The sequence below is a fragment of the Lachnellula hyalina genome, assembly GCF_007821495.1.
Source record: "Lachnellula hyalina strain CBS 185.66 chromosome Unknown contig00180, whole genome shotgun sequence".
In the NCBI taxonomy this organism is placed as follows: domain Eukaryota; kingdom Fungi; phylum Ascomycota; class Leotiomycetes; order Helotiales; family Lachnaceae; genus Lachnellula; species Lachnellula hyalina.
In genome coordinates, this window is record NW_022157294.1 from 35,477 (window position 1) to 60,214 (window position 24,738).

Sequence of the window (24,738 nt, forward strand, 5' to 3'; positions counted from 1 at the left end):
TAATCATACCTACCTATGATGTTCATAGTCAATTTTCCCGCTTAGATTCTCGGAAATGGAAGGTGACGATCAAAAGCTTGATTCTTCAATCCATGTGGCCAGTCGTTGCTTATCTTAGGTGGCACACATCTGGGGAAAGGGAAGGTGACGATCAAAAGATTGATTCTGTATTCCATAGTTGCTTCTTGCAGCTTGTCACATGTGGGGAAAGTCACGCTTAAATTGTGCTACCTTCTATTCTCGATGGGTTGTTGAGCCTCACATACTGCTTAATGACTTTAACCTTATTCGCCTGCTAGTAGTAGTTAGGGGTAGTGCCGATCGCACGCTACGCCATTCGATCTCGCTATGGTGACAACTGCCGCATTAGGCAGTTCGTCTATTTAGCACCTATTTAGCTTACCTTAGTCGTGATGATCTACTATAGTCATGGGGCAGGTAGAATGGATTATCGTGACAAGTTGATTAAAAGAAGTAATCAATTCGTACCTGCAACCCATTGAACTTACGTGGAGATTTCGTGTCCTACTATATATAAGCTCGTTTTTACAGGGCGGTTACTTTACCTTCTATGTACTCCCGGTCGCAAATTCTTACGAAATAGAGAGTAAAACATTTTTTATCTATAATTAAAACCAGGAAGTAAAATCCGTATTATGAAAGAACAATGAGCAGATCACATGTCCAGATGCGGAAAAGAAAGAGGCAAATTTCTATTTAATAAGACTAATCCACTAAAGAAACTTGAATATTTCCAGAAGGATCACTCTTCACGATACTATTACGAGAAATGTCTATCTGGTACGCCTGCCAAGGAAACTTATTGCCGTTATAGTCCACATACAATGGGGCACAGGTTGACCTAATGGCTTTGAGCCAGCAAAGAACCCCACCAGTAAGCTTCTGAATGCAAACGCGAGGTTGAAGAATTTACATTCTAGCAACACTGTCTGAAGTCTCAATAGGGTCGATGAGCAGAACCGGGAGACCTTAGGGTCGAAGTACCTGTTCGAGCTCTTTTGGGATTGGTTAGTTGGTCATTTGTCTGGTTCTGCGCTGTTCTTTTCCTACCTTCCCCGAACGATTCAAGGCAGTCTATTCATTTAGTTGGATACATTTGACGCGGAGACATCCGTTACCTTTGAGATATTATACACCGCCGTAGAATCATGTCCCTGTGTTCCAAAAAGGTTGATGTGGGATTGTCAAATGTCATCCGCCATAACCAAAGAAGCAAAGTTAGAAGTAAATAAAAGCATCGTATGCCCCATATACATTAGTGTCAATTTTCTCCTTCAGGCCGTTGATGCCTTTATTGACAGATTATATATCATACAAAGTACATGTTCTTCATGAGCCCGCAGTTGAGCCCGATCGTTGTGCTCCTATTTTCTGCAATCTCGACCTCTATATCTGGATGCTCTTAAAACCCCGAAAATGCACCTATTCAACGCCCCCCTATATCCATTTATTTCAAGAACTCGTAGAGCAACCCCACTCACTACCCAGTGATTGTGCTGAAATCCCCCGCACATATCGCTCGAATCTCCTCTCCAAGCTCCACATCCTCAACCGCAAATTCCGGCGCAACCACGACCAACTCATCCATCAAATCTGCCAAAAACTCACACCAAAAGTCCGAACCACTGGATTCAAATGCGATGTTGGCATCAAGATAATCCGTCGCGCCGGGCTGAGGAGCTGTCCGCCAGAACTGGCTGAAATACTGCACACCAGCAAAATCACCAGCATTGCAGAGTTGGATAGTCTCTTGCACCGGATACGGGTGGTCACGGCTCGCAAGTCCTACAGAATCCTTGAACCAATCCAAATTCGACCGCTTCTTTGCCTCCTCCGTCGTATAAGTAGCATTATAGCAATTCTTGCCTGTAGCGCTATTCTGGAACGTGAGTGCAGCGGACTGGATCATGGCGTCGCGGAGAGAAGTAGCATTGTATGAACTATCCTTGACGGTGACGTCCAGCTCGCCGGTCGTCAGACTCTCGTCTTCTACCGCTTGGATGTTCCCGATCTTGATCGTGTCGGTTTCTGAGCACTTGGTTGCGGAGTTTGTTTGTGTGACGGGAGGGCAGAGCTTCTCAAGTGCACTTGAGACACTCGTGTATAGAGCTGTTCCGGTGAGCGTCCCGACGTGGACGGGCGACGAGCCGGCTTGAACTGAAGCTTGTGCTGCTTGAGGTAGGCAGTTGGGAATGGTGGTGCAGGAGTCTTCGTTCACAACTGCCAGGGAGCATACTTGGCACAATGCTGAGTTTGTCGAGGCCGGGCCCAGTGCTGTGTCTGTAGTAATTGTTGCTGATGCGCCGGGCATTGTCGTGTACGCACAACTTGCGTCTGGGCCAGTCGCAGTTGCCAGATCAACTGAGAGGATGGGGAGAGTTGAGGAGTTGCACAAGCAGAAAGCCTTGTCTACGCCTTCGTCGGGGTCTGCTTCGTGCAGAGAACATGATGGTGCCGGTGCCGTTATTGCTGCCGACGACGTTGTTCTGCCGGTACCTTGGTATGTGGCGCTCGGATTGAAAGTACCTAAATCTGTCATACAGAAGGGGGGTATTCCGCCGGCTGGAGTTTTGTTGCAGGGTTCTGTATCGCGAACAACAAGAGATTGAACTTTTGTTACCGTAACGAATTCGGCTTCTCCAAGGACTCCCGATGCAAGAAGAGTAGCGGGGAAAATATACTTGAAAATCATGGTTGGAAACAGGATTTTGAGAAGAGGTATATGAAAGTCTTTAAACTCGAAGTAATGACTGATATGCTTTCAATGAATGTGGTATATTTCCGATAAGTCAAAGGAGAGTAGTCCTTATAAAAAAGAGACTGAAATGTAATGGAACGATGCTGATGACAAGACAGGTAAATAGAGGGGACCAAGAAGGTAGATATAGTGTTTTGAAGCCTCACCTACACTCTCCCAAGTCTCACCATTAACTTATAGCCCAATGTTGGGTCCAAAAAAGGCGGATTTCTGAAGGATCATCAGATTCTTCTGGAAATAGGCCATTGATCATGTTTTCTTGAGGCGTAAGAATTCGACCGAGATAAAGATGTTATTTTTAAAACCTTTGCTAGTAAAGCACACTTTCCAGAGCATCGCCACCACGATAAAGCCTTCAGAGTTGAGGGTAAGTGTTGCAGATTTCTGAAGGAGCATCAGCACTACCTAGAAATATAGTAAATGGCGGTAATACTATGGGGTAATTGGGGCATACAGCCGCTGCAGGTAAAGCCCCCACGGTCGTTGTTTTGAGGCACAAGAAAGAAAGGTTCTACGCCGCGCGCGTGTTTCGCAGCTCTTCTATGGCCCATGAGTCTGCTGACATGCTTATTTCTCAGCCCCTCGTGAGGCCCGGCCTTCTGAGCCGCGTAAGTACAGATTCGCGAATAAAAATAACATACCACAAATAGGGTACAGATACCCTGTAGCCACGCGCGCAAGCCCCCGCCTGGTGAGTCTATTCGTCAACCACCGAGGCGGCTGGGTGGCACAAAATAAGAAGAAGAAGAAAAATATTCAGGTTTGCTGATGTCCTGCCCCTAAAGTCTAGAGATGAAGTGGAGGCTTTGCAAATCCTTTGGAAATGCTGTCAGATTTGTTTGATCACGGCGTCTGAATCCTGTGCTGGGAAACTTGAGATACAGAACTTCTTGTCAAGTCATAAAGCTTTGTATTTCCTCGTCCAATGCACCGTCGCAAAGTTTGTATTATTTTCCACAACGTTCAATCTTTTAGACTTTCCTTTCGATTGCACTTCTTCAAAACTGTCAATCATTATCACGCTCATTTAGTTCATAGAGATTTCAATTTTACATCTCGAACTTCCATTCTTTTCAGTTGCATCGTTGTAAGTGGCATCCGAAAGTTTGCTCCGCAGAGCTCTCCCGCCACATCCTCGACTTTTACTTGGTCTATCATCCAGATTCTTGGCTAATATTCTTATGTTCTCTAGGTAAACTTACCCGGCTCTTCAACTCTTTGAACATCATGGTTTCTTTAAAATGGGCTTCTTGCCTGTCTCTCTTTGCGTTTTCCCTGAGTGTTCACGGACATCCAGGACACCCTCCACCCAGCAAGTAAGTATACGCAATCTACTCTCTTGACACATCATGCAAAGCAATGCATTAAACTAACATTCATTGTGCTAGACGAACTTCTGATAATCCCGCTCAAGTTCTCAAACGTGCCGAACCCATTTGGGGCGGGTTTGCGGCAAACGACCCAAACAAAGTCCGGCTCCAGCAAGCCTTCAAAGACATGGCTACAGTGGTAAACACCGTTCTGTCGAACGCGGCGACAAACACGCAAATGTACAACGCAGTCATTTCGAAATACTTCGCACCAACTCATTACCCCATTGTTCGCCAAGTGCTTTCAAATATGGTAACTCCAGCAACCACGGACGCGTCTACCGGATCCGACATTCTGGCTACCTTCCAAGTGGACGCCGCCGACAACGCGCAGAAAACTTGCTCTACGGGAGGCACGAACGGCAAGGGAGTCATTGCATACAACTCGCAGCAGTTCTCTCCGACGGCACCGGGAACCTTAACGGGGAACACCGTACTGCACTTTTGCACCTCGCCTTCGAACGCGTATGCGTATCCTGATTTGCCTGCAAATCCCAACAGCTTCTGTGCGTCGTTAGATGCTACCGTCTCCCAGAAAATGCAGACCTTAGGAGGCAGTCTTCTTGTCCATGAATTAGCGTATGTTATGTCTACATTCTTCTTCCCCTCACCTCAAAATCAAACAAAATTTCTAACGAAACGTTCGTTGTAGTCATTCTGTAGATATCGGTCAAGCGCCAGTTGCACCGTTGTTCGCCGGCACCGACGCTAGTGTAGCAGCATATTTGGCACTGTCCCCTAACCAATTTATTGGAGATTTTGGGTATGGACCTCAGACTACAAGACAATTGTTGACGAATGCTGCCACGGCAGGACGTACGGTCATCAATGCAGATAACTATAGTTGGTTTGTCACTGTAAGTCTTGATCCGCCTCTTTGAACCTCTTCATTAGACTAATGAAAAGTAGGAAACTTATTGGTCTATCATATGTGGTCATGGTTTTGGAGCGCCTGCGGATAACAAGTATCTTTCAGGTGTAGACGCACCGCCAGCTTAGAACCAGCATGTAATATATCAATTTCTGTAGGATACTATTTGGGACGGATTTATCTAGCTATTATTGTATCAAAGAAATCATTGCGGTGAATTAATGCGATTATCGCTGGGAATTAATCCAATTACTTGATAACTCTCCCTCCTATGCTTTACAGCGGCTTCCTTTTTTGGGGATTTTTGGTCTGCGCTCTGGTATCCTGTGAAAGGGGGTTATTTTAAGCCTTATTTCATTTTTTAGCGAGAAAGCTTGTCTATAAAGAAGCTTTGGTAGCGGCCAAACCGGGGAATCTTATTTGGTGGAGCAGACATAATAAATCTCCGTGCCGTAGAATCGTTCATTCCCGAAATGCTCTACGGCCGTCTTCATTCGAAAAGGTGAGAAAGTTCAAAGATGCGAAGAAAACAAGACACAGATACATGATCCAATTGAAAGTAAATCCGAAGCATTTTTGATAGAAGTATCATGGCATGGATTCTTTCAGGGGGGGCTTTCGCGTAAGGTAATTTTCAGGTAGAGACGGCTGTAAACACAAGAGAAAGATAGTAACCCCCGTTTTATTGTTACTCTTCACAGAAGCGTCTCATAAGCTTATATATAATTAGCAACGTTGCTCTGTGAATTAAAATAGATGCCTGTATTTAAGGTGTATTTATAGTTTTCGCCAATAGTCGACAGAGTTGGCGCCTGCGCCCCCCTGACAGCCTCAAGCAAGGGTCTGCGCTTATGAATATCAACCAGCCACCCCCCCGATCACTTGCCTTCTCCAAAAAGTCAACTCACCACCAAATCTCTCGACAAACTTTCCCTCCTCAAAGTCCTCCACCAGCCAAATTCCCAAGCACCTACATTTCAGAATGGTCCCACAAACCCGCACCATAAAATTCTCTGCAACCATCTCCCACTCTACTCTTTCTTTATCCAAACTGCCACAAGAGCCAGTCATTCTCAAACTAAGTCTGCGCCTCGAGAATTCGCCAGGACCAATCACGATATACCGGCGAGACAGCTGCCTGGCTGCTTGTCAGACAAGCCTCTCGTCTTCATTCTATGTCGTCCAGTGCAGCAACGGCGTTGCGCCCAGGCGCACAATCATACAAGTAAATCGCCCGGGCCCCATAACAGTCACAACCGACGAAAATCTGGTTACTCTGTACCCTAACACTTCCGTCGAGGCAGAAATCGCCATCGCCGATTTCACTCGTGGCCATGATCTATCGAGCATGTTTTTGTGTGGGGCCAAGTTGAAGGATTTGAATCCGGGAGAGAAATATGCTGTGAAGTGGTTGCCTGATGGTGTTCGTGTGTGGTGGTGGAAGGTTGGGACGAAAGAGGATGTTGTTCGGGCGCGTATTCCGTTCTTGAAGAGATTGTGGGGGGTGACGAGTTTTGAGGGGTCGATTGATGAAAATTCTCTCGATGAGCGCTTTGGGTTGGAAATTGAAGCGGAGGATTTGCCTGAGATTACGGTTGAAAGTTAAGGCAATGGAAAATGGGATAGATACTGTGTATCAAAAACCTTTTAATGCTTCCGGCAATCACTCCTCTCCCAGATATGCGGGACAGGCTGCGGGGTACTACGAGTTTTGGGCTGGCTTTGTATAAAGGGGCGTTCGTGTGGGCAGGCGATTGAAATGGAAAAGCGGTGTCGAGGAGTTTTGATCCGGATACCTGTATTATGAGGGGCACAATAGAATGAGAAGACCAACGTAGTTTTCCAAGGAGGATAGTGCATCTTATTGTTTATTACCGCATATTTACTACTCTATGAATCATATTTGAATTCCTTCGTTCATTGATACAAGTTCATTGCATTTCGAGAATTTGTTCCAGAATAACGATGCCCAGCGGCGTGCCTATGGTCTCTTATTCGAATTTGTTCACTGGCGTGTATCTTTATCTATTCGGTACCACTTTCAGGAAACGGAGAGCAAAAGCAAAAAGGAAAGCAACAACATTTGCCCCAAAACCTGTTTATGTGAGTGATTTCAAGTTTGTTTTAGTTGTGAATGAACCTTTTTGCGGTTCTTGGTCCACAACAGGACGACAGTTTGGTCTATAAATCCCAGACCTCTCCCAACACACTTACTGGCAACCATTCCAAGATGCCGAAACCACGCCACCGTCATATTGACAGCGGCTGCTTCTGCCTCTACGCCTTGCTTCCTGCTAAGATCGAATGATTGTCGAACGGATGGCGGTTTCCGCCACCCAAGACTCGCCAAAATGAAGCGAGCGCCAGCCCACCTGCATCCACGAGAGAGACTCATGAGAGTGAAGAGGTGGCAAATAAGCGCGAGAGAGAGTACCAGGTATAGTGGTATTCTGAACAGAGTGCAAGGGCCGGAATGGCTACATATAGATAGGGGTAAACTGACAATCCAGAAAAGATTTGGTCCAGATACAAAAGACTTTTCCTTATAGAATATAATTTTGAACTAATGTCATGTAATAGAGAAGTATATTATAATATTGTGAAGATAAAGCGTGTTAGGGTCTAAAGGGGGCCTTCCCGTCAAGCATAGAGAAGTAGTAATCCATGCGGTCTTGTTCATCCTCAAAGTGATCAGCATTACGTCTAAGCTTAAGCTTTAACTCCTGCAAGAATTGCTTCAAGTTCGCGGGGTTGCCAGCAAACTTCTGTGGGTCTAGGTGATTTGCGGAACGCTTCTTCCTGGAAAGCCAGTCTCTCTTCCAAATCACGCTTCTGTTCCATCTGCGTAGTATTCTTGTCCAAATGAGCATTTTCTGACTGAGCTAGTTGCTTATTGAGGCTCGTAATCTGGTCCTCAAGTCCAGCGCAGGTTTGCGCGATTTGGGGAAATGCGCGGTATGCTGCGAGAGTAGTATAGATGTCTCTAAATAGCTCCTTTCTGTTCTCTGCGTTCTCCGTAGCATATGCGAATATGGAATGAATATTGGTGAGCTTGTCAAGAGCGGGGGTTTTGTGGTCGTCAGGAAAGGTGACATAGTCAAGAAGGAGACTATAAGCATCGATTGCTTCGCCTCCAGCATCAAATTCTGCTGCCTGCAGGTAGGTGTAGATAGGGATTTTGGACATGACTATGTGGTGGAGTCAATGCAGCGTTGTTTTTGCGGAGGTATCGTTGTTTCAATTGCGTTGGCTATAGGTTTTTTTGTGAAGGCAATTAGCTAGAGATCAAGGTCTACTAAGCTATTGCGAAAGGTATTTGGCGTTTGTAATATTAAGGGACGAGTACAGCTCAAGGTCTTGTATTCAGTAAATAAGACAAACGCAACAAATGAAGGTGTTCTTAGGGAACAGCTAAATATATATAGTTTATAGGTGGTGCGCATGTAACACTCACTGTGACACATTCACACATGTTGATACCATGACAAGTGGGCCTATAGGCCGTAATAATCCGGATTACATCAGCCTAAAAAATAAAGAAATCAAATGAGAATCAGTAGAACTGCGGTACGTGAATTTCGGACGACTCCGGGAAGTTCTGATAGTGTATATAGATTATTTAGTGTAAATAATACTAAACTTATTATAACACTAGAGCCCATCTTTGCCTCATAATTTCTCCATACCGCAAAAAGACCCACGGTATTGGGATCATGGCCAATGCAATGAAAGCAAGCAATGTATTCCCCCAGCCCAGACCTAGCGCATTATAGAGAGGCTGTCCTGCCAAGGGCAGAAATGCTCCAAACACAGAGCGTATAATAGTATTCGCGGCCACGGCAGAGACGGCATACATCGTGAAAGCATCGACGAGATAAACTTGTATGGATATCCATATAGTTATTATACCGCATCCTGCAATCCCCGTGCCGATTATTGGTACTGTTAATCATTAGCCAAAAAGATTCTTTTTGTGAAATAACAATCCTAATGCACAGGCTGTGGTTTTCATGAGAAGAGATAAAAATACCTAGCCAAAACACCCCCTTCTCAGCTGTCCATTCATACCAGAGAAGTCCAATTGGTAAAAGAACAGCTCCAGGGATCATAGTTATCAGCCTGTATTCAGGTTTGTTTGGTTTACCTTTTGCAGTCATAGACTTCATGATTCGATCAGATGCCAAGCCGAAGCCAATCATGCCGATGGAACAACCAACCCCAAGTCCTATAGAAAGTTAGGGGACCTAGTTGTTGAGTGCACATGGGCTCCATACCCAGATATGTCAAGCCAGTGACGCCTAAGCCAAAGCTGCAGAAATGATAGATAGGAACACGGCCGTACATCTCTGATAAAGGGGCAACGACAAGAGGACTAAACACATAACCAAGAAGATAAATCGATACGATAAATGAACCTAGAATATTGTTTTCGAAATGAAGCTGAGATTTTAACTGAGGGATTGCAGGTGCCACCATCGAAGAAGCAAAAGGTCCATTAAAATTAGCAAATGAAAACTTCGTTAAGAACCTTAGAGAGGGCTAGTACGTCAGAAAAGTTATCAGAGCCACTAGAAGGATATGGCGGCTTTTCTTCGATAGACACCAGTTTCCAGGATTCGCTGGATCTTCAGGCCCGTCCCAGCTCACATAAATCTCTCCGTTTTCAAGGGCATCGACACCACCGGACGCTTTAACCGTTTTCAAGGGCTTATTATCTTGAGACTCTATGCCCAGACCGGTTTGTGGCCAGGTTTCAATGGTATCTTCCGAGGCGTTCGACATTGTTGGCAAAACAGGTTGAGCAAATTGCGATCTCACCTATTGTTTCAACGGTACTTTTTGTTACTCGTAACTGTTGGTATTATAGGTCCGTGATCACTTCACTACTACTTATCTTGCGTATCAACAGAAATCGACATAAGAGTTGGATTTCCAGTTTGTTGATCAGATTGCAAGTGAGGACGGAAGCCACCAACATGTAGGGATAAGGTTGGCAGTCACCTCACCGTGTGGAGATAAAAGAAACTGACCTGGTTTGTGCCCACATGCAAATCTTGTCACGGGAGGGAAGCAAGCCAGCCTTGACTAGACCAGAGCCAATGTTTGTGACAAATTTCTCATATTCGATGTAAGATAAGAACGTATATGAGCTTAATTCTGGGGTAATAAGCTGTTTCTTGGCACCCTTGGCATCTTCAGGCCCTTCCCTGAGATGTGTCCGAATTTCAGTACGAAATCCAATGGCCGGGTTTTCTCCAAACTTCGTCGCGGCTCTTCGCCCAAGATCCATCACGGTGTGAACGCCACTTTCAGGGCCGGTGGGGAGATTATTTACAACTGCCGCATTGTGAAAAGGGGGCGTTTCGCCTTGGACAGTAGTACTAGCAGAGATTGGCAAGCTGTAGGGGCGCTGGTGATGTAGTGGACAGATGAGCTGAAAACTAACTTGCCGACTTTTGAGATGTTGATGGTCGGTGTCCATATTTGTTATCGTCGACCAGGTGTAGTACTAAACACCTCGAGATTCTAAAAGTTATGAGGTGAGGGTGTTGGTTGAGCTTTGATAACTGATCAGCTCGAAGGATGACATGCTGTAGCCTGCTCGGATCCTAGCAATAAGGGTGTGTGAATATGCATCGCTTTATCCATTTGCGACATGTTGCAGGACACGCGGTTTATCCGGTTGGAGACCAACAGAGCCATATTACTCGATATGCAGAAGAGTACATGCTATGTAACGCAACTCGGTTGGCCAAAACTAGTAGCGTCCGAGAATGCGCTACATACTAATTAATATAGCTGAGATGTGAGAGGAGGGAGCAACAGATCAACTGTCTTCCGAAAGGTTCCTTGGGGATGCATTAATAAACCAACTATTACTTCTTTTACATTCTCTTTTGGAAAATAATTCTCCTCAAGTCAAACAAGTCCTAATCGGTCCCATACTTCAATATCTCATTTGGAATTAATGCATTCTTCTTCTCTTTTTATGCTTTCAAACAGAACCGTTATTTATCGCACAACGGCGAGCATACAGATTCCCAATACAGCCCGTGCAAACTAATTAATTAGTATATAGTTGGGCTTGCGCAAGATGCTTACAATATGCAGCGCTGGCGATTCACTGCATACTCGCACCCCAACGAGACTTATCGCAACGAGGCTTGGGACAGTATTGATATGTTCCGGTTCATTCATGAATATTAGCGTAGATTCACGAATGAACCGGAACAGATATTTAATAGTCGGCATCCCTAAGTTGGCTATTCTTGCCTTCTACCTGCGTATTTTTACCATAAAAATGTTTCGCATCATAGGCTATGTCCTCGCCGCCATCGTTTTTGCAACAGAGATTTCAACTTCGATTATTTCTTTGAACCTATGCCGCCCCTTCAGCTTCAACTGGGATCGACAGATTCCGGGAGGATCTTGTTACAAGGAGACCATTTTTTATGAATGGGCTTCTTTCCCTAACATCGCCACAGATGTTGCGATTCTGATTCTTCCCATGCCTGTGGTGTGGAAAGTGAATACCTCGAAAACATGAAGATTGGACTGACGATGACTTTCATACTGGGGGGGATGTAAGTGCGAGCAAGCTTTTCTAAATATATGTTCATATGGCGTCCAATTTGCTAATAAGTAGTACGTATTATGATTAGGGGTCTAGTAGCGTCTATCATACCCTTCGATTCGTTTTTCCATGGCGATGCTATTACGGATGGCTCATGGACTGTTCAACTTCCGATATGGACCATGGTGGAACCCAACATCTACCTGATTGCAGCATTCCTCGTCACATACCATTCTCTTCTCAAGAAGCTTTGCAAATTAACAGGTCGGATTAAGAGTTCAGCGTTGTCTCGCAGTGGCAAATCATCCACAACGCCAAACGCTTTAGCGCCTTCACTACACATTGGCCCCGCGAGAGAACCGCTTAGCGCAAGAGTATTTCCTGGACGCCGTAAAGTAGGAAAGCATGATCTTGAAAGTCTCGGGAATACTTTTGATATGAATGATACGGTGGATGTTGGTGATGGCGACAGTGTTGAAACTGGAGATAATATCCGACTTGTGCATTTAGGGCAGAGTAAACCGGAAGGTGTCAAGGAGACTAATAGTACACGAAATGAATGAATTAGGTTTGAATTAAATATATTATAATCCTCTATTACTTGATAGAACAACTTCCTCTATCTTCAAACTGTCAAAATCAGCGACCTGGGTCGGCCATAACTACCTTCAAGGTTAAAATATTATGTATGAAGCACTAGTTACTTCATTTTTAGGCTTTTATATCATGTGATATTATCATATCAAGGGCAGCGATAATAGTAGATTGGGTCACCGCTGATTATACTCATGAAGGCGTTCTGAGAGGGGAAGGCACGGGGTGTGCTCGCTGGATAAGATGTGGTATATTATATAAAAAGGAGATGGTGCTGTAGCCTGAAGTAAACATAAACATATATATAGATATATAGCCTTTTATATTCGACCTGAGGTACTATATATAGTAACGCGAAAGAAACTACAAGCTGCTCTACAGCGATTGAGGATCTCTGGTCAAATGTGGGGTTTTCTGAAGATCAGACCAATTGCAAGAAGTCTGTAACTTGGAACATCCCAAAGACGCAGGATTGTTTAGATGTATTCTATAAGCTTATAGATGACTGTAAGTCTTGTCTCTTTTATTCAAGCCTTTTAATAGAAAATAAAACTGACCTTGAGATACAGGTGATACTAGCAGCGACACTGCCAAGAACGGCGGAGTTTTCACCCAAAATACTGAGAACGGGTGTGTAGATTGGAGGCTTTGGGGTATCAACGCCAATAACTAATGTCTATCTTATATAGAGGAACTTTTATGTTCCTTACAAACAAGATATGTCAGTTTCGGAATGGATATCGACTCTTGAGTCCCAAAAATGGTAGCCGTAAGGTCCTCTTAAATTGTGTAAATGATATCGCCATGTGCAAAGGCCATCCAAAACGACCCTGATACTTTTAGCAAACCTATAGAATTTGACGGGTTTCGCTTCGCTAAACAGGGTTCGGGTGAAGATGGGATTGCTGACAGTAACAAAAGGTGGGAAGCGACTTCAATGGGAACGACGAACCTTGCGTAAGTCCCGCTTTCTGAGTTGAGTACCCGCAAAAGTATTGACAAATTGCATAATAGGTGGGGATACGGAAGTCATATCTGCCCCGGAAGGTTTTTCGCTGTTCGAGAGATGAAGTTAGCCATGACAAAACTTCTCCTTGAATACGATATCACGTGGGAGAGATCAGAAAGTGGAAGACCTCCGCCAGTTCATGTTGAGGGGCAATTTGTTCCAATTTGTCTTAGAAGATCTTTTTGAAAAAGCGCGGATGTGCCTGAATCTGGGTCTGGTAGTGAATAGACATATTTAGCTTCTTACCACTTGTCTTGCGTGAGAATGCTTGGGTCAAGACTCGCCTTTATCCTCTATATTTATTTCGAAAGTTTTTATTTTGATAGCTAGTAGTGATGAATCTGGACTTAGATTGATAGTTGCGTTAGCTCTAGTCCTAGAGAGCCACCCAAAACAGAGAGCACCCCAAAACAGAGTTCTAGATTGTTCAAACTTATTGTGGTTTAGCGGTAACATTAGTGGCGTGGGCTTGCGGAGGGTTGAAAACAAACCCTAGAAATCACCAGTTTCAGAAAAGACAAGTTTGCATAGCTAATCCATGCCATTCATCCTATCACCTATCAGGAACAATCCCAAATTTTACTTCTTCGCAACTGCAATATTCGCAATCATCTTGAACCTCGCACCTCCTTTACTATCGGGTTCCATTCCCGGAGTCTTCAGCAAGGTATTATGAATGATGTCTATAGCTTGCTGGAACTTTCCTTCATCGGCCTCAGTCCATCCTCCAGGTATTATGCCACCAAAGAAACTCCAAGCAATCAGCGACCATCGTCTTAAATCGGATATCTTCAAGTAGCTATCACACTGTTCCATCTTAACATCTGAAAATCCACCCTCCTTGAGCGCCTTCACTAAATGGGCAGGGTCATTCCATTCTTTACCCCTTTTCATAGGATGAAATACGTCAGGTCCTCGAGTTGCAGCGTTCGCCGCTAAGACTGCAGGTATGTGAGCAACTATAGCCCAGGTAGTGACTATCGCAGTGCCGCCGGGCTTTACGGTGCGGTGAATTTCGCTGATGGTTTTTCCAGGCTCCTTAGACGCGTTAAGAAGGAAGTTTGTGAAGCTGTGCGAGAAGAAGTCGGAGTCGAATGTTAAGGCTTCGGCTGGCATTGCAGCAGTCTTGACTGAGTCAGCCCAGCCTTTCGAGGCAGCAGCAGCCGCGGTGACTTCACACATCTTGGGGTTTATGTCGGCGGCGTAAATGATGATTTCGCGGGGGGTTTCGGAATCGATAATGGCGAGGGTGACGATACCATTGCCGCAAGCATTATCAAGCACGCCGGAACCTGGCTTGAGGTCTGCTAGAACAACAGATCTGTGTGCGATTTGGACCGAAACGTCCCCCATTAGTTCTGCCATTAAGGCAGGGCTCGGTGGCAGTGCTTGCTTTGGGGTTGGGTTTGCCATATTCAGCTTGTGATGTGGTACTTTGGGGGCCCGTTGATGAAGGAGCGATGGTATTGAGTTCAATCGTTCTCTAGAAGCAGTTGCAATTACTAGCGTTGTTTGTTCTTTGTTGTTTTATGCAACTCGGCCCGTGATAAAAGCCGTCACGGGCCGCGTGGCTAGACATTCACAGATCTCGTTGGCCTATGTTGTACTTGAATCGAATCCAGATGGCAAAGTGTGATTCTGGAATCTAGGTTGACCCGTGTCCACACGATCTGGATCGGATTATGGCGTACAGTAGTAACAGTACGAAGTATCTCGAGCCGTTTCTCAAGCTCACGGTGCAGCTCCTGCCTCGCGCGCCGTTTCCTACCTAGGTGCCTAGGTACCGGTGCGTTACATAGTACCGGCCCCCGTGCGAGATCCCTTCTCGGGGCCCCACCTGATAAGTCCCCCCCCCCCCATTTGGGCCACCTCGCTTAGCTACTACCTTACTACTTTGCAACCTTATAACTTTTTTATTCCTCTACTTCTATATAATCGCCTGTACTAGAAGATTCTACAGACGAATCATAACGTGTCAAGTGCTGTCCCGCCGATATAGCCCTTGCCTTTATCATTCCCGTTAATCATGATGTATTCGATGTTTGGATAGTTCCGGCAGATGGCTGAGAGAGCTGCATCAGTAAGGGCGCAAGCTAGATCCATGGCTATGTGCACTAGATTGGGACAAGCAGCTGTGAGTCTAGAGACCACTGCATCAGAAAGACTGCTTCTACAGCCCGAATCACTAACGCCGCAGGTGAAGCGGCATATCGACTGGCAAGTTTCGGGCCCTGCTGCTACTATGGCATCAATATGTTGACTGCGTCCACCGATAATCAGTTTCTGTGTAATTGGAAATGAGGAGACGTACTCTCGTATGTCGAAATCTGCACCAAATGCAATGGATTTCGGTTTACCAACTAATTTGTTCTCGTCCCAAGCCTCAAAGTTCCTGAAATACAATAAGCTTTCTAAAGGCCAGCGTTTTATTGCATACTCTTCTTGGGGCGGTGCTGCGGACGGTTTGCGAGCGTATGGGAAGACATCCGCAATTTGATCGATGACCCCAACCCATTCCTTGTCGATATATATTGAAATAATTGAAAGGCTGATACATACGACCATAGACTAAGGAGCATTGGGCATCCCGTCCGCTCTGCCATACACAAGCCTTAGATCGGCAGATTAGTAGTTGGGTGGGTGACCACCAGCGAATACCTGCTGTTGTATGTTAATTTTTTTTTTTCTTTTTTTGCTATTTTGGTACCTGAAATAGCATGCGCAAGTGCATGGGAAGAAATGGAGGTGAGGGAATTACTGTATCAAGGCGGGAAAGACCGAGATTCTGAAAGTCGCCGAGACTGGATGTGATGTGACACCCGATACAAGTTCCTCAGTGTGGTAAGATATTTTTTGGTATGAAAGTTGTGAAAGCAACGCCAATGACTTGAATTCTTCCCTCGCTCTTAAACTGACCATAGAAGATAAGCGCCTCCTAGAGTCCCAAAGCACCTACGCCAAACCGGTAAACCACCCAAAAGCATAATTCGTAAGCCATTCATGTCATTCGTCGGCTCTACAGTCGGTACATCCACTCTTTATGGTTGAAGATAATCTCAAATTCCACATTCTCAAACGTCCCCACCGTCGCATGAAGATCATTAAACCCCTCCAACCCCGTAACCGGCAAATCCTGCTCCGCATCTCCCTCCTCATGTAGGTTCCAGCTGCCATCCTTCCTTCCATCTCTAGTAAAGAAGATCTCAACATCAATGGGTACCTGCTCAGTTGTTTGGGCGGGTCCATACGAAGGAGGTGCGTCTATATCTCGTGCAGTAAACGTCATGCCAATCCCAAGTGTTTGTCCAGGTTGAAAAGGAGCAGTGAAATCCTTCCCACCCCAACGGTCATTGATGTATTTACTCCCATCATCGCCATGAACAGCCAGACATCCACGATGCCAGCCAGGTAATCGAAAGCTAGGGTACGGAGGCGCTGCAAAACCCATTGCCAGACTAACTTCCCGCCTATTCCGGGGACTGATGCGGACTTCGTAGTATATGGTCTTCTTCCAGCCAGTCCGCATGGGAGAGTGTGCGTCGACGCTGTAGAGCGGGATTGAGGATGTGATGCACGAGTCTGGACTGCTGGATTTCGTCTTGCCAGCCCAAACACCTGGGCGTGGTCGGTCCAATTCTCCCTTGTAGTCTCGTGGTTTTATGATGCCAATCTCGCCTCTGTCTAGGGCCTCGAGTGCTGCTTGGGGGAGGATCACGGGCTGTGTCATCGGGTTGGCTTTACACCATGCCTCGCCTTGCTCTGCTTGTTGCTCGGTGGCATTGTTTGTCGAGCTGCTTTGATGTCCCGAGAAGAGAGACGGTGGAGGTGGGAGGAGTGAGTTATCGGGGACAGCAGTCTGCCAGTCGTGGTATGGTTCTTGGGTTGGTGGAGGGCCTGGCGGTGCAGTATAATCGTTATGGGAAGGGGGAGGTCCTGATGGAGGGGCAAACTCCTGCTGGTGAGGTGGAGGTGGACCGGACGGGGGTGTGTATTCGTATGATTCCTGTTGATGGGATGGAGGAGGGCCCGAGGGAGAAGTGTAGTTGCGGTTTTGAGGCAGTTTGACTGAACTGTTTCTTGCGGGTTTCGCATCCACGTTGACTGGGCGAGAATTGAGGTGGTCGTTGTTATCCAGACGCGCCGAAGGATCCTCCCCTTTTAACTTGCTTCCAAAACACATTCCGTACTATATCTTTTGTATTCGGTATTCCTTTATTGAATAATTTATATGTAGATGAAGTCGTTAAAACTCCAATTCTGCGGGAAGTTGACATGTTTGTACTTGTAGTGAGTTTGCCTTCTGCGGGCTGTGCAAGAGGGCGGGGCGCAGGGCTGGGCAGGGCTAAGCAGGCTGATTGATGAGTGAGAACGACGCGGGGTGAGAAGCCGGTGAGAAGCGGCAGAATCACTAGAATGTCCGCTTTGGGATAGCTGTTCTTATCTATATTACTAGCATAAGGTAGTAACAGTGGGAATCGTAAACATCTATGAATATGAAAGTTTCATCCTTGTTAATGATTATTCTCACTTTCGAGTCAAAATATTTACCGTACACAGGTTAGTATAAAACTCCCATACACAGATTTATATGCTTATACATACAATTAGAACTACAGTAGCACATCTTGGCATCCTTACCTCACCTACAACACCCCACCTCACCGCCATGCCTGAGTCTCCAGACCATCACCAGCGCTTCTTTGGATACCCCAAGCCCATCAAAGGTCCAACAATCCCATACAAGAAAGCCGAAGATGCCAATCCAGTCATTCGAGGAACCCTCCTTGTAGTAGGAGCATGGCTGTACGTACATGTACCTTTTACACCCATACTGTACACGACTAACAACTTTCAGTGTATCCAAACTCGGCTTTGTTCAAAATTTCCTATGGAATAATGCTGGCTTCGATCGCCTTCGCACACTTGATCTCAATGCATATACAGAGCGATGGGATGTAAGTTTTCAATTGCCCCCTCACAGGTCGTCACGTATCTAACTCAACTTCCAGCCTACCGTCATCCCCATTGGAAACCACCAGAATGCAACAGGTGAGAGCAAGGGATTAGACTTTGAATCTATCCCAAAGCTGCCGAAAGACATCGCTGGAAGATACCACTCTATCACAGACTACCACGCCAAATACCTATCTGGTGAACTCACACCTCTGGCTGTAGCTGAATCTCTGCTGCCCCTCATCCGCCGAGATGTAGAGCCTCGATCTCACCATGCAACGAGTTTTATCTCTACCAATGTCGATATGGTTCTCGCAGCTGCCAAAGCTTCCACCGAGCGTTATAAGGCTGGCAAACCACTCAACATCATAGACGGCGTCCCAGTAGCGGTGAAAGACGAATGCGACGTCGCTGGCTACCGCAGCACCTATGGCCGCAAGGCAAATGATGCCGTGTTTAAAATAGCAGAAGCTTCTTCGTGGCCTGTGCAGAAACTTGTGGATGGCGGCGCGGTGATATTAGGGAAGACGAACATGCATGAACTTGGTGCCGACACTACAAACAACAACCCCAACTGGGGCACCCCTCTCAACCCACATAACGACATGTACTACACCGGAGGGTCTTCAGGTGGCTCTGCATATGCCGTTGCTGCTGGTTTAGTGCCAATTGCCATTGGTGCCGATGGAGGTGGGAGTGTTCGGATTCCATCAAGCTTTTGTGGTGTTTACGGGCTGAAGCCTAGTCATTCACGGTTCGAGGATACAGGAAGTACTGTTACTGTGACTGGCCCCCTTGCAGCTAGCATGGCGGATCTGGAAGTCTCGTACCGTATCATGGGCGTGCCTAATCCATCTGATCCTACTTGCTCTTTATTCACAGCACCGACTTCAGTCTCACTCTCTCCATCGAAGCCCAAAGTAATTGGAATATGCAAGCCATGGTATGACCGCGCAGACCCCTCCGTCAAGGCACTATGTGACAAGACTATCGACTACCTGCAACAGAAACAAGGATATGAAGTAATCGACATAGAGCTCCCTTGCCTCCCCGAAGGTCAATTCGCACACAGTAGCACCATTCTCGCCGAGTTGGCCGTCCGAGCACGAAATCAAGTAGTGGGATCTGACAAGGAAAACTACCTCTCCGATATCAGCCCGGCCACGAAAATATTACTAGCAGTAGGAGCACAAACCCCGGCACAAGATTACATCCTCGCCCAGCAATTGAGAAAGCTACTCATGCAGCACCTCGCCTTCCTCTACCAAAAACACCCCGGTCTCTTAATCGTCACGCCCACATCCCCCAAATCTGGATATCCCATCGCCAAACCCGAAGACCTCACGCACGGCGTCACAGATGGCAATTCAGCAATCCGCAATATGGAATACGTCTGGCTGGCTAATTTCTGCGGGAACCCCGCAATCAGCGTGCCTATTGGCTACGCTGACCCCATTCAAGGAACCGGAAAAGTGCCGATTGGACTTATGGCCATGGGGGAATGGGGCGCGGAAGAGCAATTGCTGACGTGGGGCTACGAGGCCGAAAGTTACTTGAACGAAGTCTATGATGGGAAGCGGCAGAGGCCTTCTAATTGGTTTGATGTGTTTAGTGGGGTGAAGGAGTAGGGTTGTACCTAGGTACTTTGCCTATTAGTCCATACTCCGTACATTATCTGTATAAGACGCCTGGTTTTCTATAATACTTACCGTACCCCGTCTGGATTTGATTGATCGGCTATAATAGTGCCGCTCACATATCAACGACGCATAACATCAAGTTAGAACCACGCATTAGCTTTCTCCACATACATGCCCGCCATATCCATAATGATCTAGCATCTCTCTGCAAACGAGTCCTCCACAATCCATATGCATGCGAATAACCAAACGGTACATGCTCACGCGTCGAGGCGTGTTGCTAAATGCCACTGTCGTGCATTTCTCGACAGCCCCGCTTAACGCTACAGAGGTAACTCACACTACAGCCCCCCTCCACAATCCCCTTCACTCTCCACGTACATACATACCTTACTCCGCAGTTCTTCCTTCCTAGAACCTCCCCCCACCTCCAGCATCCGATTCTAACGCGTACCGAGTTACGTTTACATCATTTCCACTCTACTCTACTCTACTCTAGTCTATCATATACGTAAACGCAAGATCATCATGTCAATCACTCGCTGTCATAGCATAGCATACGTATGAAGGAAAGACTTGCTATTCTCTACTATATGTATGCTATATTGAAGCACGTTTCCCTTCTGAAGGGAAAGAGCAAGAGCAAGAGCAAGAGCAAGACTACGACTTCTCGATCTATTTCACAATAAAGAAAATAAACACAAACAAACATTTTCATCATGTCGTCTACGTATAAACTAATCGGTATCTCCCTCCCTCCTCCCATCCCTCAAACCCCTCTCTCGCTCACACACCCACCCCAAACACCCAGACACCCAACTAACCCTCTCCCCCAGAACCTCCCGCACTAAAAGAATACAGCTCCCAGGCAAACGCGTCGGTCCTTTTCCTCCCCTTCCCACTTTTCCTCCCCCCACATCCAGAACCCGCACATTGCACAATGCCAATCAAAGTAGACCCAACGGCAGTCAGCAAGAAAAGCGGCTCTACCACCAACACCTCCGGTAACATAACAGAGGCGGGGGAAGTGGAAGTGGTGATTACAAACCGACTAAACATGAAGGCTTGACTAGAGAAGGGAAGGTGGACGGGAGGGTTAAACAGTAGAGTAGAGTAGGATATCAAATCTGGCGATCTATCTGCTGTTTTTCTGTTTGCTCGAAAGAGAGGGAGGGGGTGAGTAGGAGGAGGAAGGAGATGGGGTGGAGGGTGGAGGGTGGATTGGAGAAGTAGATGAATGACTGTTGGATAAATGGCTTGAAGTTTCCAAAGTGACTGACCGAATGACTTGTTGGTTGGTATGAAAGAGTGAAAGAAGAGAGTGATATCGGGAATGAACGGGGAAGAAAAAAAAAAAGTTTGGAAGAGGGGATGGATGTACTCGTATGTAAGCATCGTGAAAAACCTACATCTTTTAACATTTCACACAGGAGAGTTGTATATGTTTGCATGTATTGAGAAACTGAGATGCGGATGTTGGAATATCAAATAATCCTCTGCTATTTTCTGACATAGGCAGCAAAACGCAGCTTTAGAAGCAACATATCACTAATCACAGAAGCATAGGTACCAAGCAATAAGCATATTAAAGGAGTGGATAATTCAGCCAGCGAGCTAATTGTAAAACCCAGATCCCGAACGTGACCAATCCTAAGCGAGTGTAATACGTACGCGCTCCACTCTCCCTTCAGAATCAATCGTGGATCAATTTCCCGTGGTTCTCTCCCAATTCCCCAGCTAGATGCCAATCACACCTCCTACCAAGCTACGAATCATCTTGCTACTAGCATCTGCATTTCCTCCAAGATTACTCTGCTCACTTTCATTTGGATAGAAAAATGCCGCAACCGCAATGATGACATACGCAGCGCAGAGCAACGCCCCTTCTAGGTAATTCGAGCGTCCATCCAGAACCAGAAAATTGACGATAAAAGCCGAAACAAAAAGGGAGACAGTTTCGAAAAGCGTAAAGTAAAGACTCATCTCTTTGCCCATAGCCCAACCAAGTAGAACTATGAACGGAGTGACGAAGAGGGCAATTTGAATAGAGGAACCGACTGCAACACCAATTGCCAGATCCATCTTGTTCTTGGTAGCGACAGTGACTGCAGTCACGTGCTCAGCGGCATTACCCACAATGGGCAAAATGATGAGACCAATGAACGTTTCGCTAAGACCTGACTGTTCCTCCACGACGGCGTTGATGCTGTCAACCATGAATTCAGCGCAGACAGCTACAAGTCCAGTTGAGATAAGTAGCAGGCAAATAGCAGTTGTACGTGAGATGTTCTCATCGTCATCGTCATTCAGCTTTACTGGATTTTCGCTCTCGGGAAGGCTGTTGACATGTGCTGGCTCCCCAACATTTCCTGCACGTGGAGGACCGGAGGTTGTTTGGTTAAGACGGTCGGGCAAGGAGTTGGTACGACGGATGCCCATACGAACACGAGGAATTGGACCGGCTGGTGGTGCAAAAGATGGGGTGGGTGCTGGCTGCGTGAAGACGTTTTGCGAGAAAGTCTTTGGCATCTGAGGTCGGAGGTTGAGTCCACGAAGAGTGCGAGCGCGTTTCTGCGGCGAGTCATCTTCTTGCATTTCCAATTCACTGATAACAGCAAAGTCGACGCGGCGGGGAGCATTGGGATCATTCTCGACATTGGTCTTTTCGTTGGTCTGGACGACACCTTCGGTAATTGTGCCTTTGTTTCTGAGAGCTCTCTTGCGATCTTTCTTCTCTTGACGTTTCCCTTCCTTTTCTCGTTTACGTTCCTTTCTGGATAAAATCAGGCTACTACCATGAGAATTACGTCGACTACGCATAGGGTGCTCATCGTCAGCGTCTTCAGCGAAATTATGGCGATGGCTAGCATTTCCTATCGTTTGCGGCTCATCGGTGGGAGCAGTATTGACAGGGCTGATGGAACTGGTGCCTAAAGACGGTGGCCGAGTATCGGCATCGGGGGTATCCCTTGATCCAGCACTGGACTTGCGACGTCTTCTTCCTCCATGTTTTATGAGTCGCTTGACACGTTTTGCAGTGGTGTTGGAGCCGCTTGAACCGTCGGAATCGGAATCGGAACTCGATGAACTGGAGTCATCAGATGATTCCATCCATTGTGCAACTGGGCCCGGTGCAGATTCTTCGTCGATGATGTGCTGTGGTGTACTTTGGTACATGTATGCGTGGGACTTTAGTTGAAATAGCAGATACATTCCGTAGACAAGCAGAAGAACCTGGACAGTCAGCTAAGTTCACTGGAGGGAAGACAAGACTTACCACACTGGTTCCTCGACTAACTTTCAACACCATCCTGGTAGCTTTTGCCGCCACTTCGGTTTTGAATGATGCATGAAAGGCAGTCTGCCAATGTTAGTTATGTTGACAAAATGCATCGGGGCGACGTACTGGAAGCAAGAGACTCATGACACTCAAGCTGAGCAGACATGCACTCATTTGTGTAACAGTACTGTTGTAGATCTAGAATTTTTAGCAATTATTAACACATGAATGGTACAGAGCATACCTGTTCCTGGAAACGTAGTCCACCCAGTAGGAAACACATGCCTAGGATTAGAAGCAAGTTGGAAAGAATCGAGCCGAGCAATGAAGCTTGGACGATACGAATTTCATTCTGACAAGTTAGAACAGGTTTGGAAGTCTGAAGGAGAGTACGAACCTTGGAAAGTGCAATACTGTAAAATTGGAATTGGAATGTGAGCATAAGTCTTGTAAATCACAGGGACGAGCATGGGTAATGGAAACAAAGGAAATGGGCCGGATGATATGGGACTCGATTGATATGATAATGCCTTTAAGAGGGCTTCTCGCTCTTTCTTGCCTTGATCTCTCGAGGGAGACATACATGCTGGGGGGGTTAGTAGGATTCGATGTGTCATAGGTATGGAGCACATACAATATAATAAGCTCTACTGCGTTGCCAAAAGTAACATTCATTAGTGCACCAATAGTATCCCCCATCCTCTTGGCCACACTTTCGGTGGCATGACTGAGTAGACCTGCTAGAGGTATGATAGCAATAGCGTTCATTCCAAAAATGATGCCGGGCTGGAGGCTTGCAGCTTTTGATGCAATACCAACCGGTACAAATACCAATAGTAGGTTTACATAGCTAGATAGCACGATGGCTTTGCCGGTGAACCAAAATCTCTTTAGGACGTTCTTCTTTTGGGGCATTTCGTCCTCTACGACAGTCCCCTGCCCATCAACCTGCGGAGGTGGAGCTGGTTCTGGCAGGACGGAGGATGTATTGTCGGCGACATTGTTGGCTGTGGAATTCGAAGAGTCGGGCACAAAGCCTGGCAGGTTATTCGAGGGGAAGGGAAAGACATTTGTGGTATCATTATGAGTGGGCGAGGCAGATCCGTTCTGCTGCTGCTGCTGCGAAGGGATACTGCTTAGGGGAAGAGTCGAGGGTCGGCTCGAGTTTTTGGAGAGTGGAGAGGGGCCATGCGCTTTGGATCGTGCCCAAGAGCGTATGCGATCTAAATATGATTGAGAGTCAGGCGAAGCTTGCTTCATCGATATGGAAGAGAGAATGAAGGTGTTGGTGAGTGTACGGGAGGGAGTGTTGTTTGGTTGGATGGTTGAAGGTAGAGTGTAAGGGGGGTGGGGGTGGCAAGAGATGATGGATGAGCAACAAGAATCGGGGCGAAGGCGTGGCTTTAAAGATACCGACCGAGCGATACTGGTGCACGCGCACGCCTTGTCTTGGCAATGCGTTGCTGACGATGTAAAGAGTGGAGATGGAGAGTCCACGATAATCAGATGACGGAAAAGCGGCACTGGTTTGTCGATGATAATGAATGCCGCTTTATTGAAACTGGTATGGTGTGTTTGATTCGTGATGCCGCAGGAGATGCTTCGATTCGATTGCCCAAGGGATAAGGAATAAGAGAGAGAGAGAGAGAGAGAGAGAGAGAGAGAGAG

The 24,738-nt window shown here is 46.4% G+C and overlaps 5 protein-coding genes across 5 annotated transcripts; 1 reads left to right on the forward strand and 4 right to left on the reverse strand.

Moving 5' to 3' along the window:
* Nucleotides 1-1,501: 1,501 nt before the first annotated feature.
* Nucleotides 1,502-2,713, reverse strand: LHYA1_G007900 (uncharacterized protein; the record flags this gene model as incomplete). Its single annotated transcript, XM_031152824.1, has 1 exon — nt 1,502-2,713. The coding sequence occupies one exon, from the start codon at nt 2,711-2,713 to the stop codon at nt 1,502-1,504; it is 1,212 nt and encodes a 403-aa protein (XP_031002231.1).
* Nucleotides 2,714-8,257: 5,544 nt separating this feature from the next.
* prlG_2 (MFS transporter) lies at nt 8,258-9,802 on the reverse strand (the record flags this gene model as incomplete). The annotated part of the gene is made up of 5 exons (XM_031152825.1): nt 8,258-8,270; nt 8,707-8,962; nt 9,051-9,245; nt 9,295-9,329; nt 9,624-9,802. The coding sequence occupies 5 exons, from the start codon at nt 9,800-9,802 to the stop codon at nt 8,258-8,260; spliced, it is 678 nt and encodes a 225-aa protein (XP_031002232.1).
* Nucleotides 9,803-13,776: 3,974 nt separating this feature from the next.
* tpcH_1 (Methyltransferase) lies at nt 13,777-17,377 on the reverse strand (the record flags this gene model as incomplete). The annotated part of the gene is made up of 5 exons (XM_031152826.1): nt 13,777-14,680; nt 15,170-15,457; nt 15,509-15,589; nt 15,635-15,745; nt 16,227-17,377. The coding sequence occupies 5 exons, from the start codon at nt 17,375-17,377 to the stop codon at nt 13,777-13,779; spliced, it is 2,535 nt and encodes an 844-aa protein (XP_031002233.1).
* Nucleotides 17,378-17,863: 486 nt separating this feature from the next.
* On the forward strand, nt 17,864-19,778 carry FAAH_0 (Fatty acid amide hydrolase; the record flags this gene model as incomplete). The annotated part of the gene is made up of 3 exons (XM_031152827.1): nt 17,864-18,000; nt 18,053-18,152; nt 18,207-19,778. 3 exons carry the CDS (start codon nt 17,864-17,866, stop codon nt 19,776-19,778), a joined length of 1,809 nt encoding a protein of 602 aa, XP_031002234.1.
* Nucleotides 19,779-21,527: 1,749 nt separating this feature from the next.
* On the reverse strand, nt 21,528-24,330 carry VCX1_4 (Vacuolar calcium ion transporter; the record flags this gene model as incomplete). The annotated part of the gene is made up of 5 exons (XM_031152828.1): nt 21,528-23,024; nt 23,068-23,151; nt 23,197-23,268; nt 23,315-23,483; nt 23,705-24,330. The coding sequence occupies 5 exons, from the start codon at nt 24,328-24,330 to the stop codon at nt 21,528-21,530; spliced, it is 2,448 nt and encodes an 815-aa protein (XP_031002230.1).
* Between the last annotated feature and the right edge of the window lie 408 nt (nt 24,331-24,738).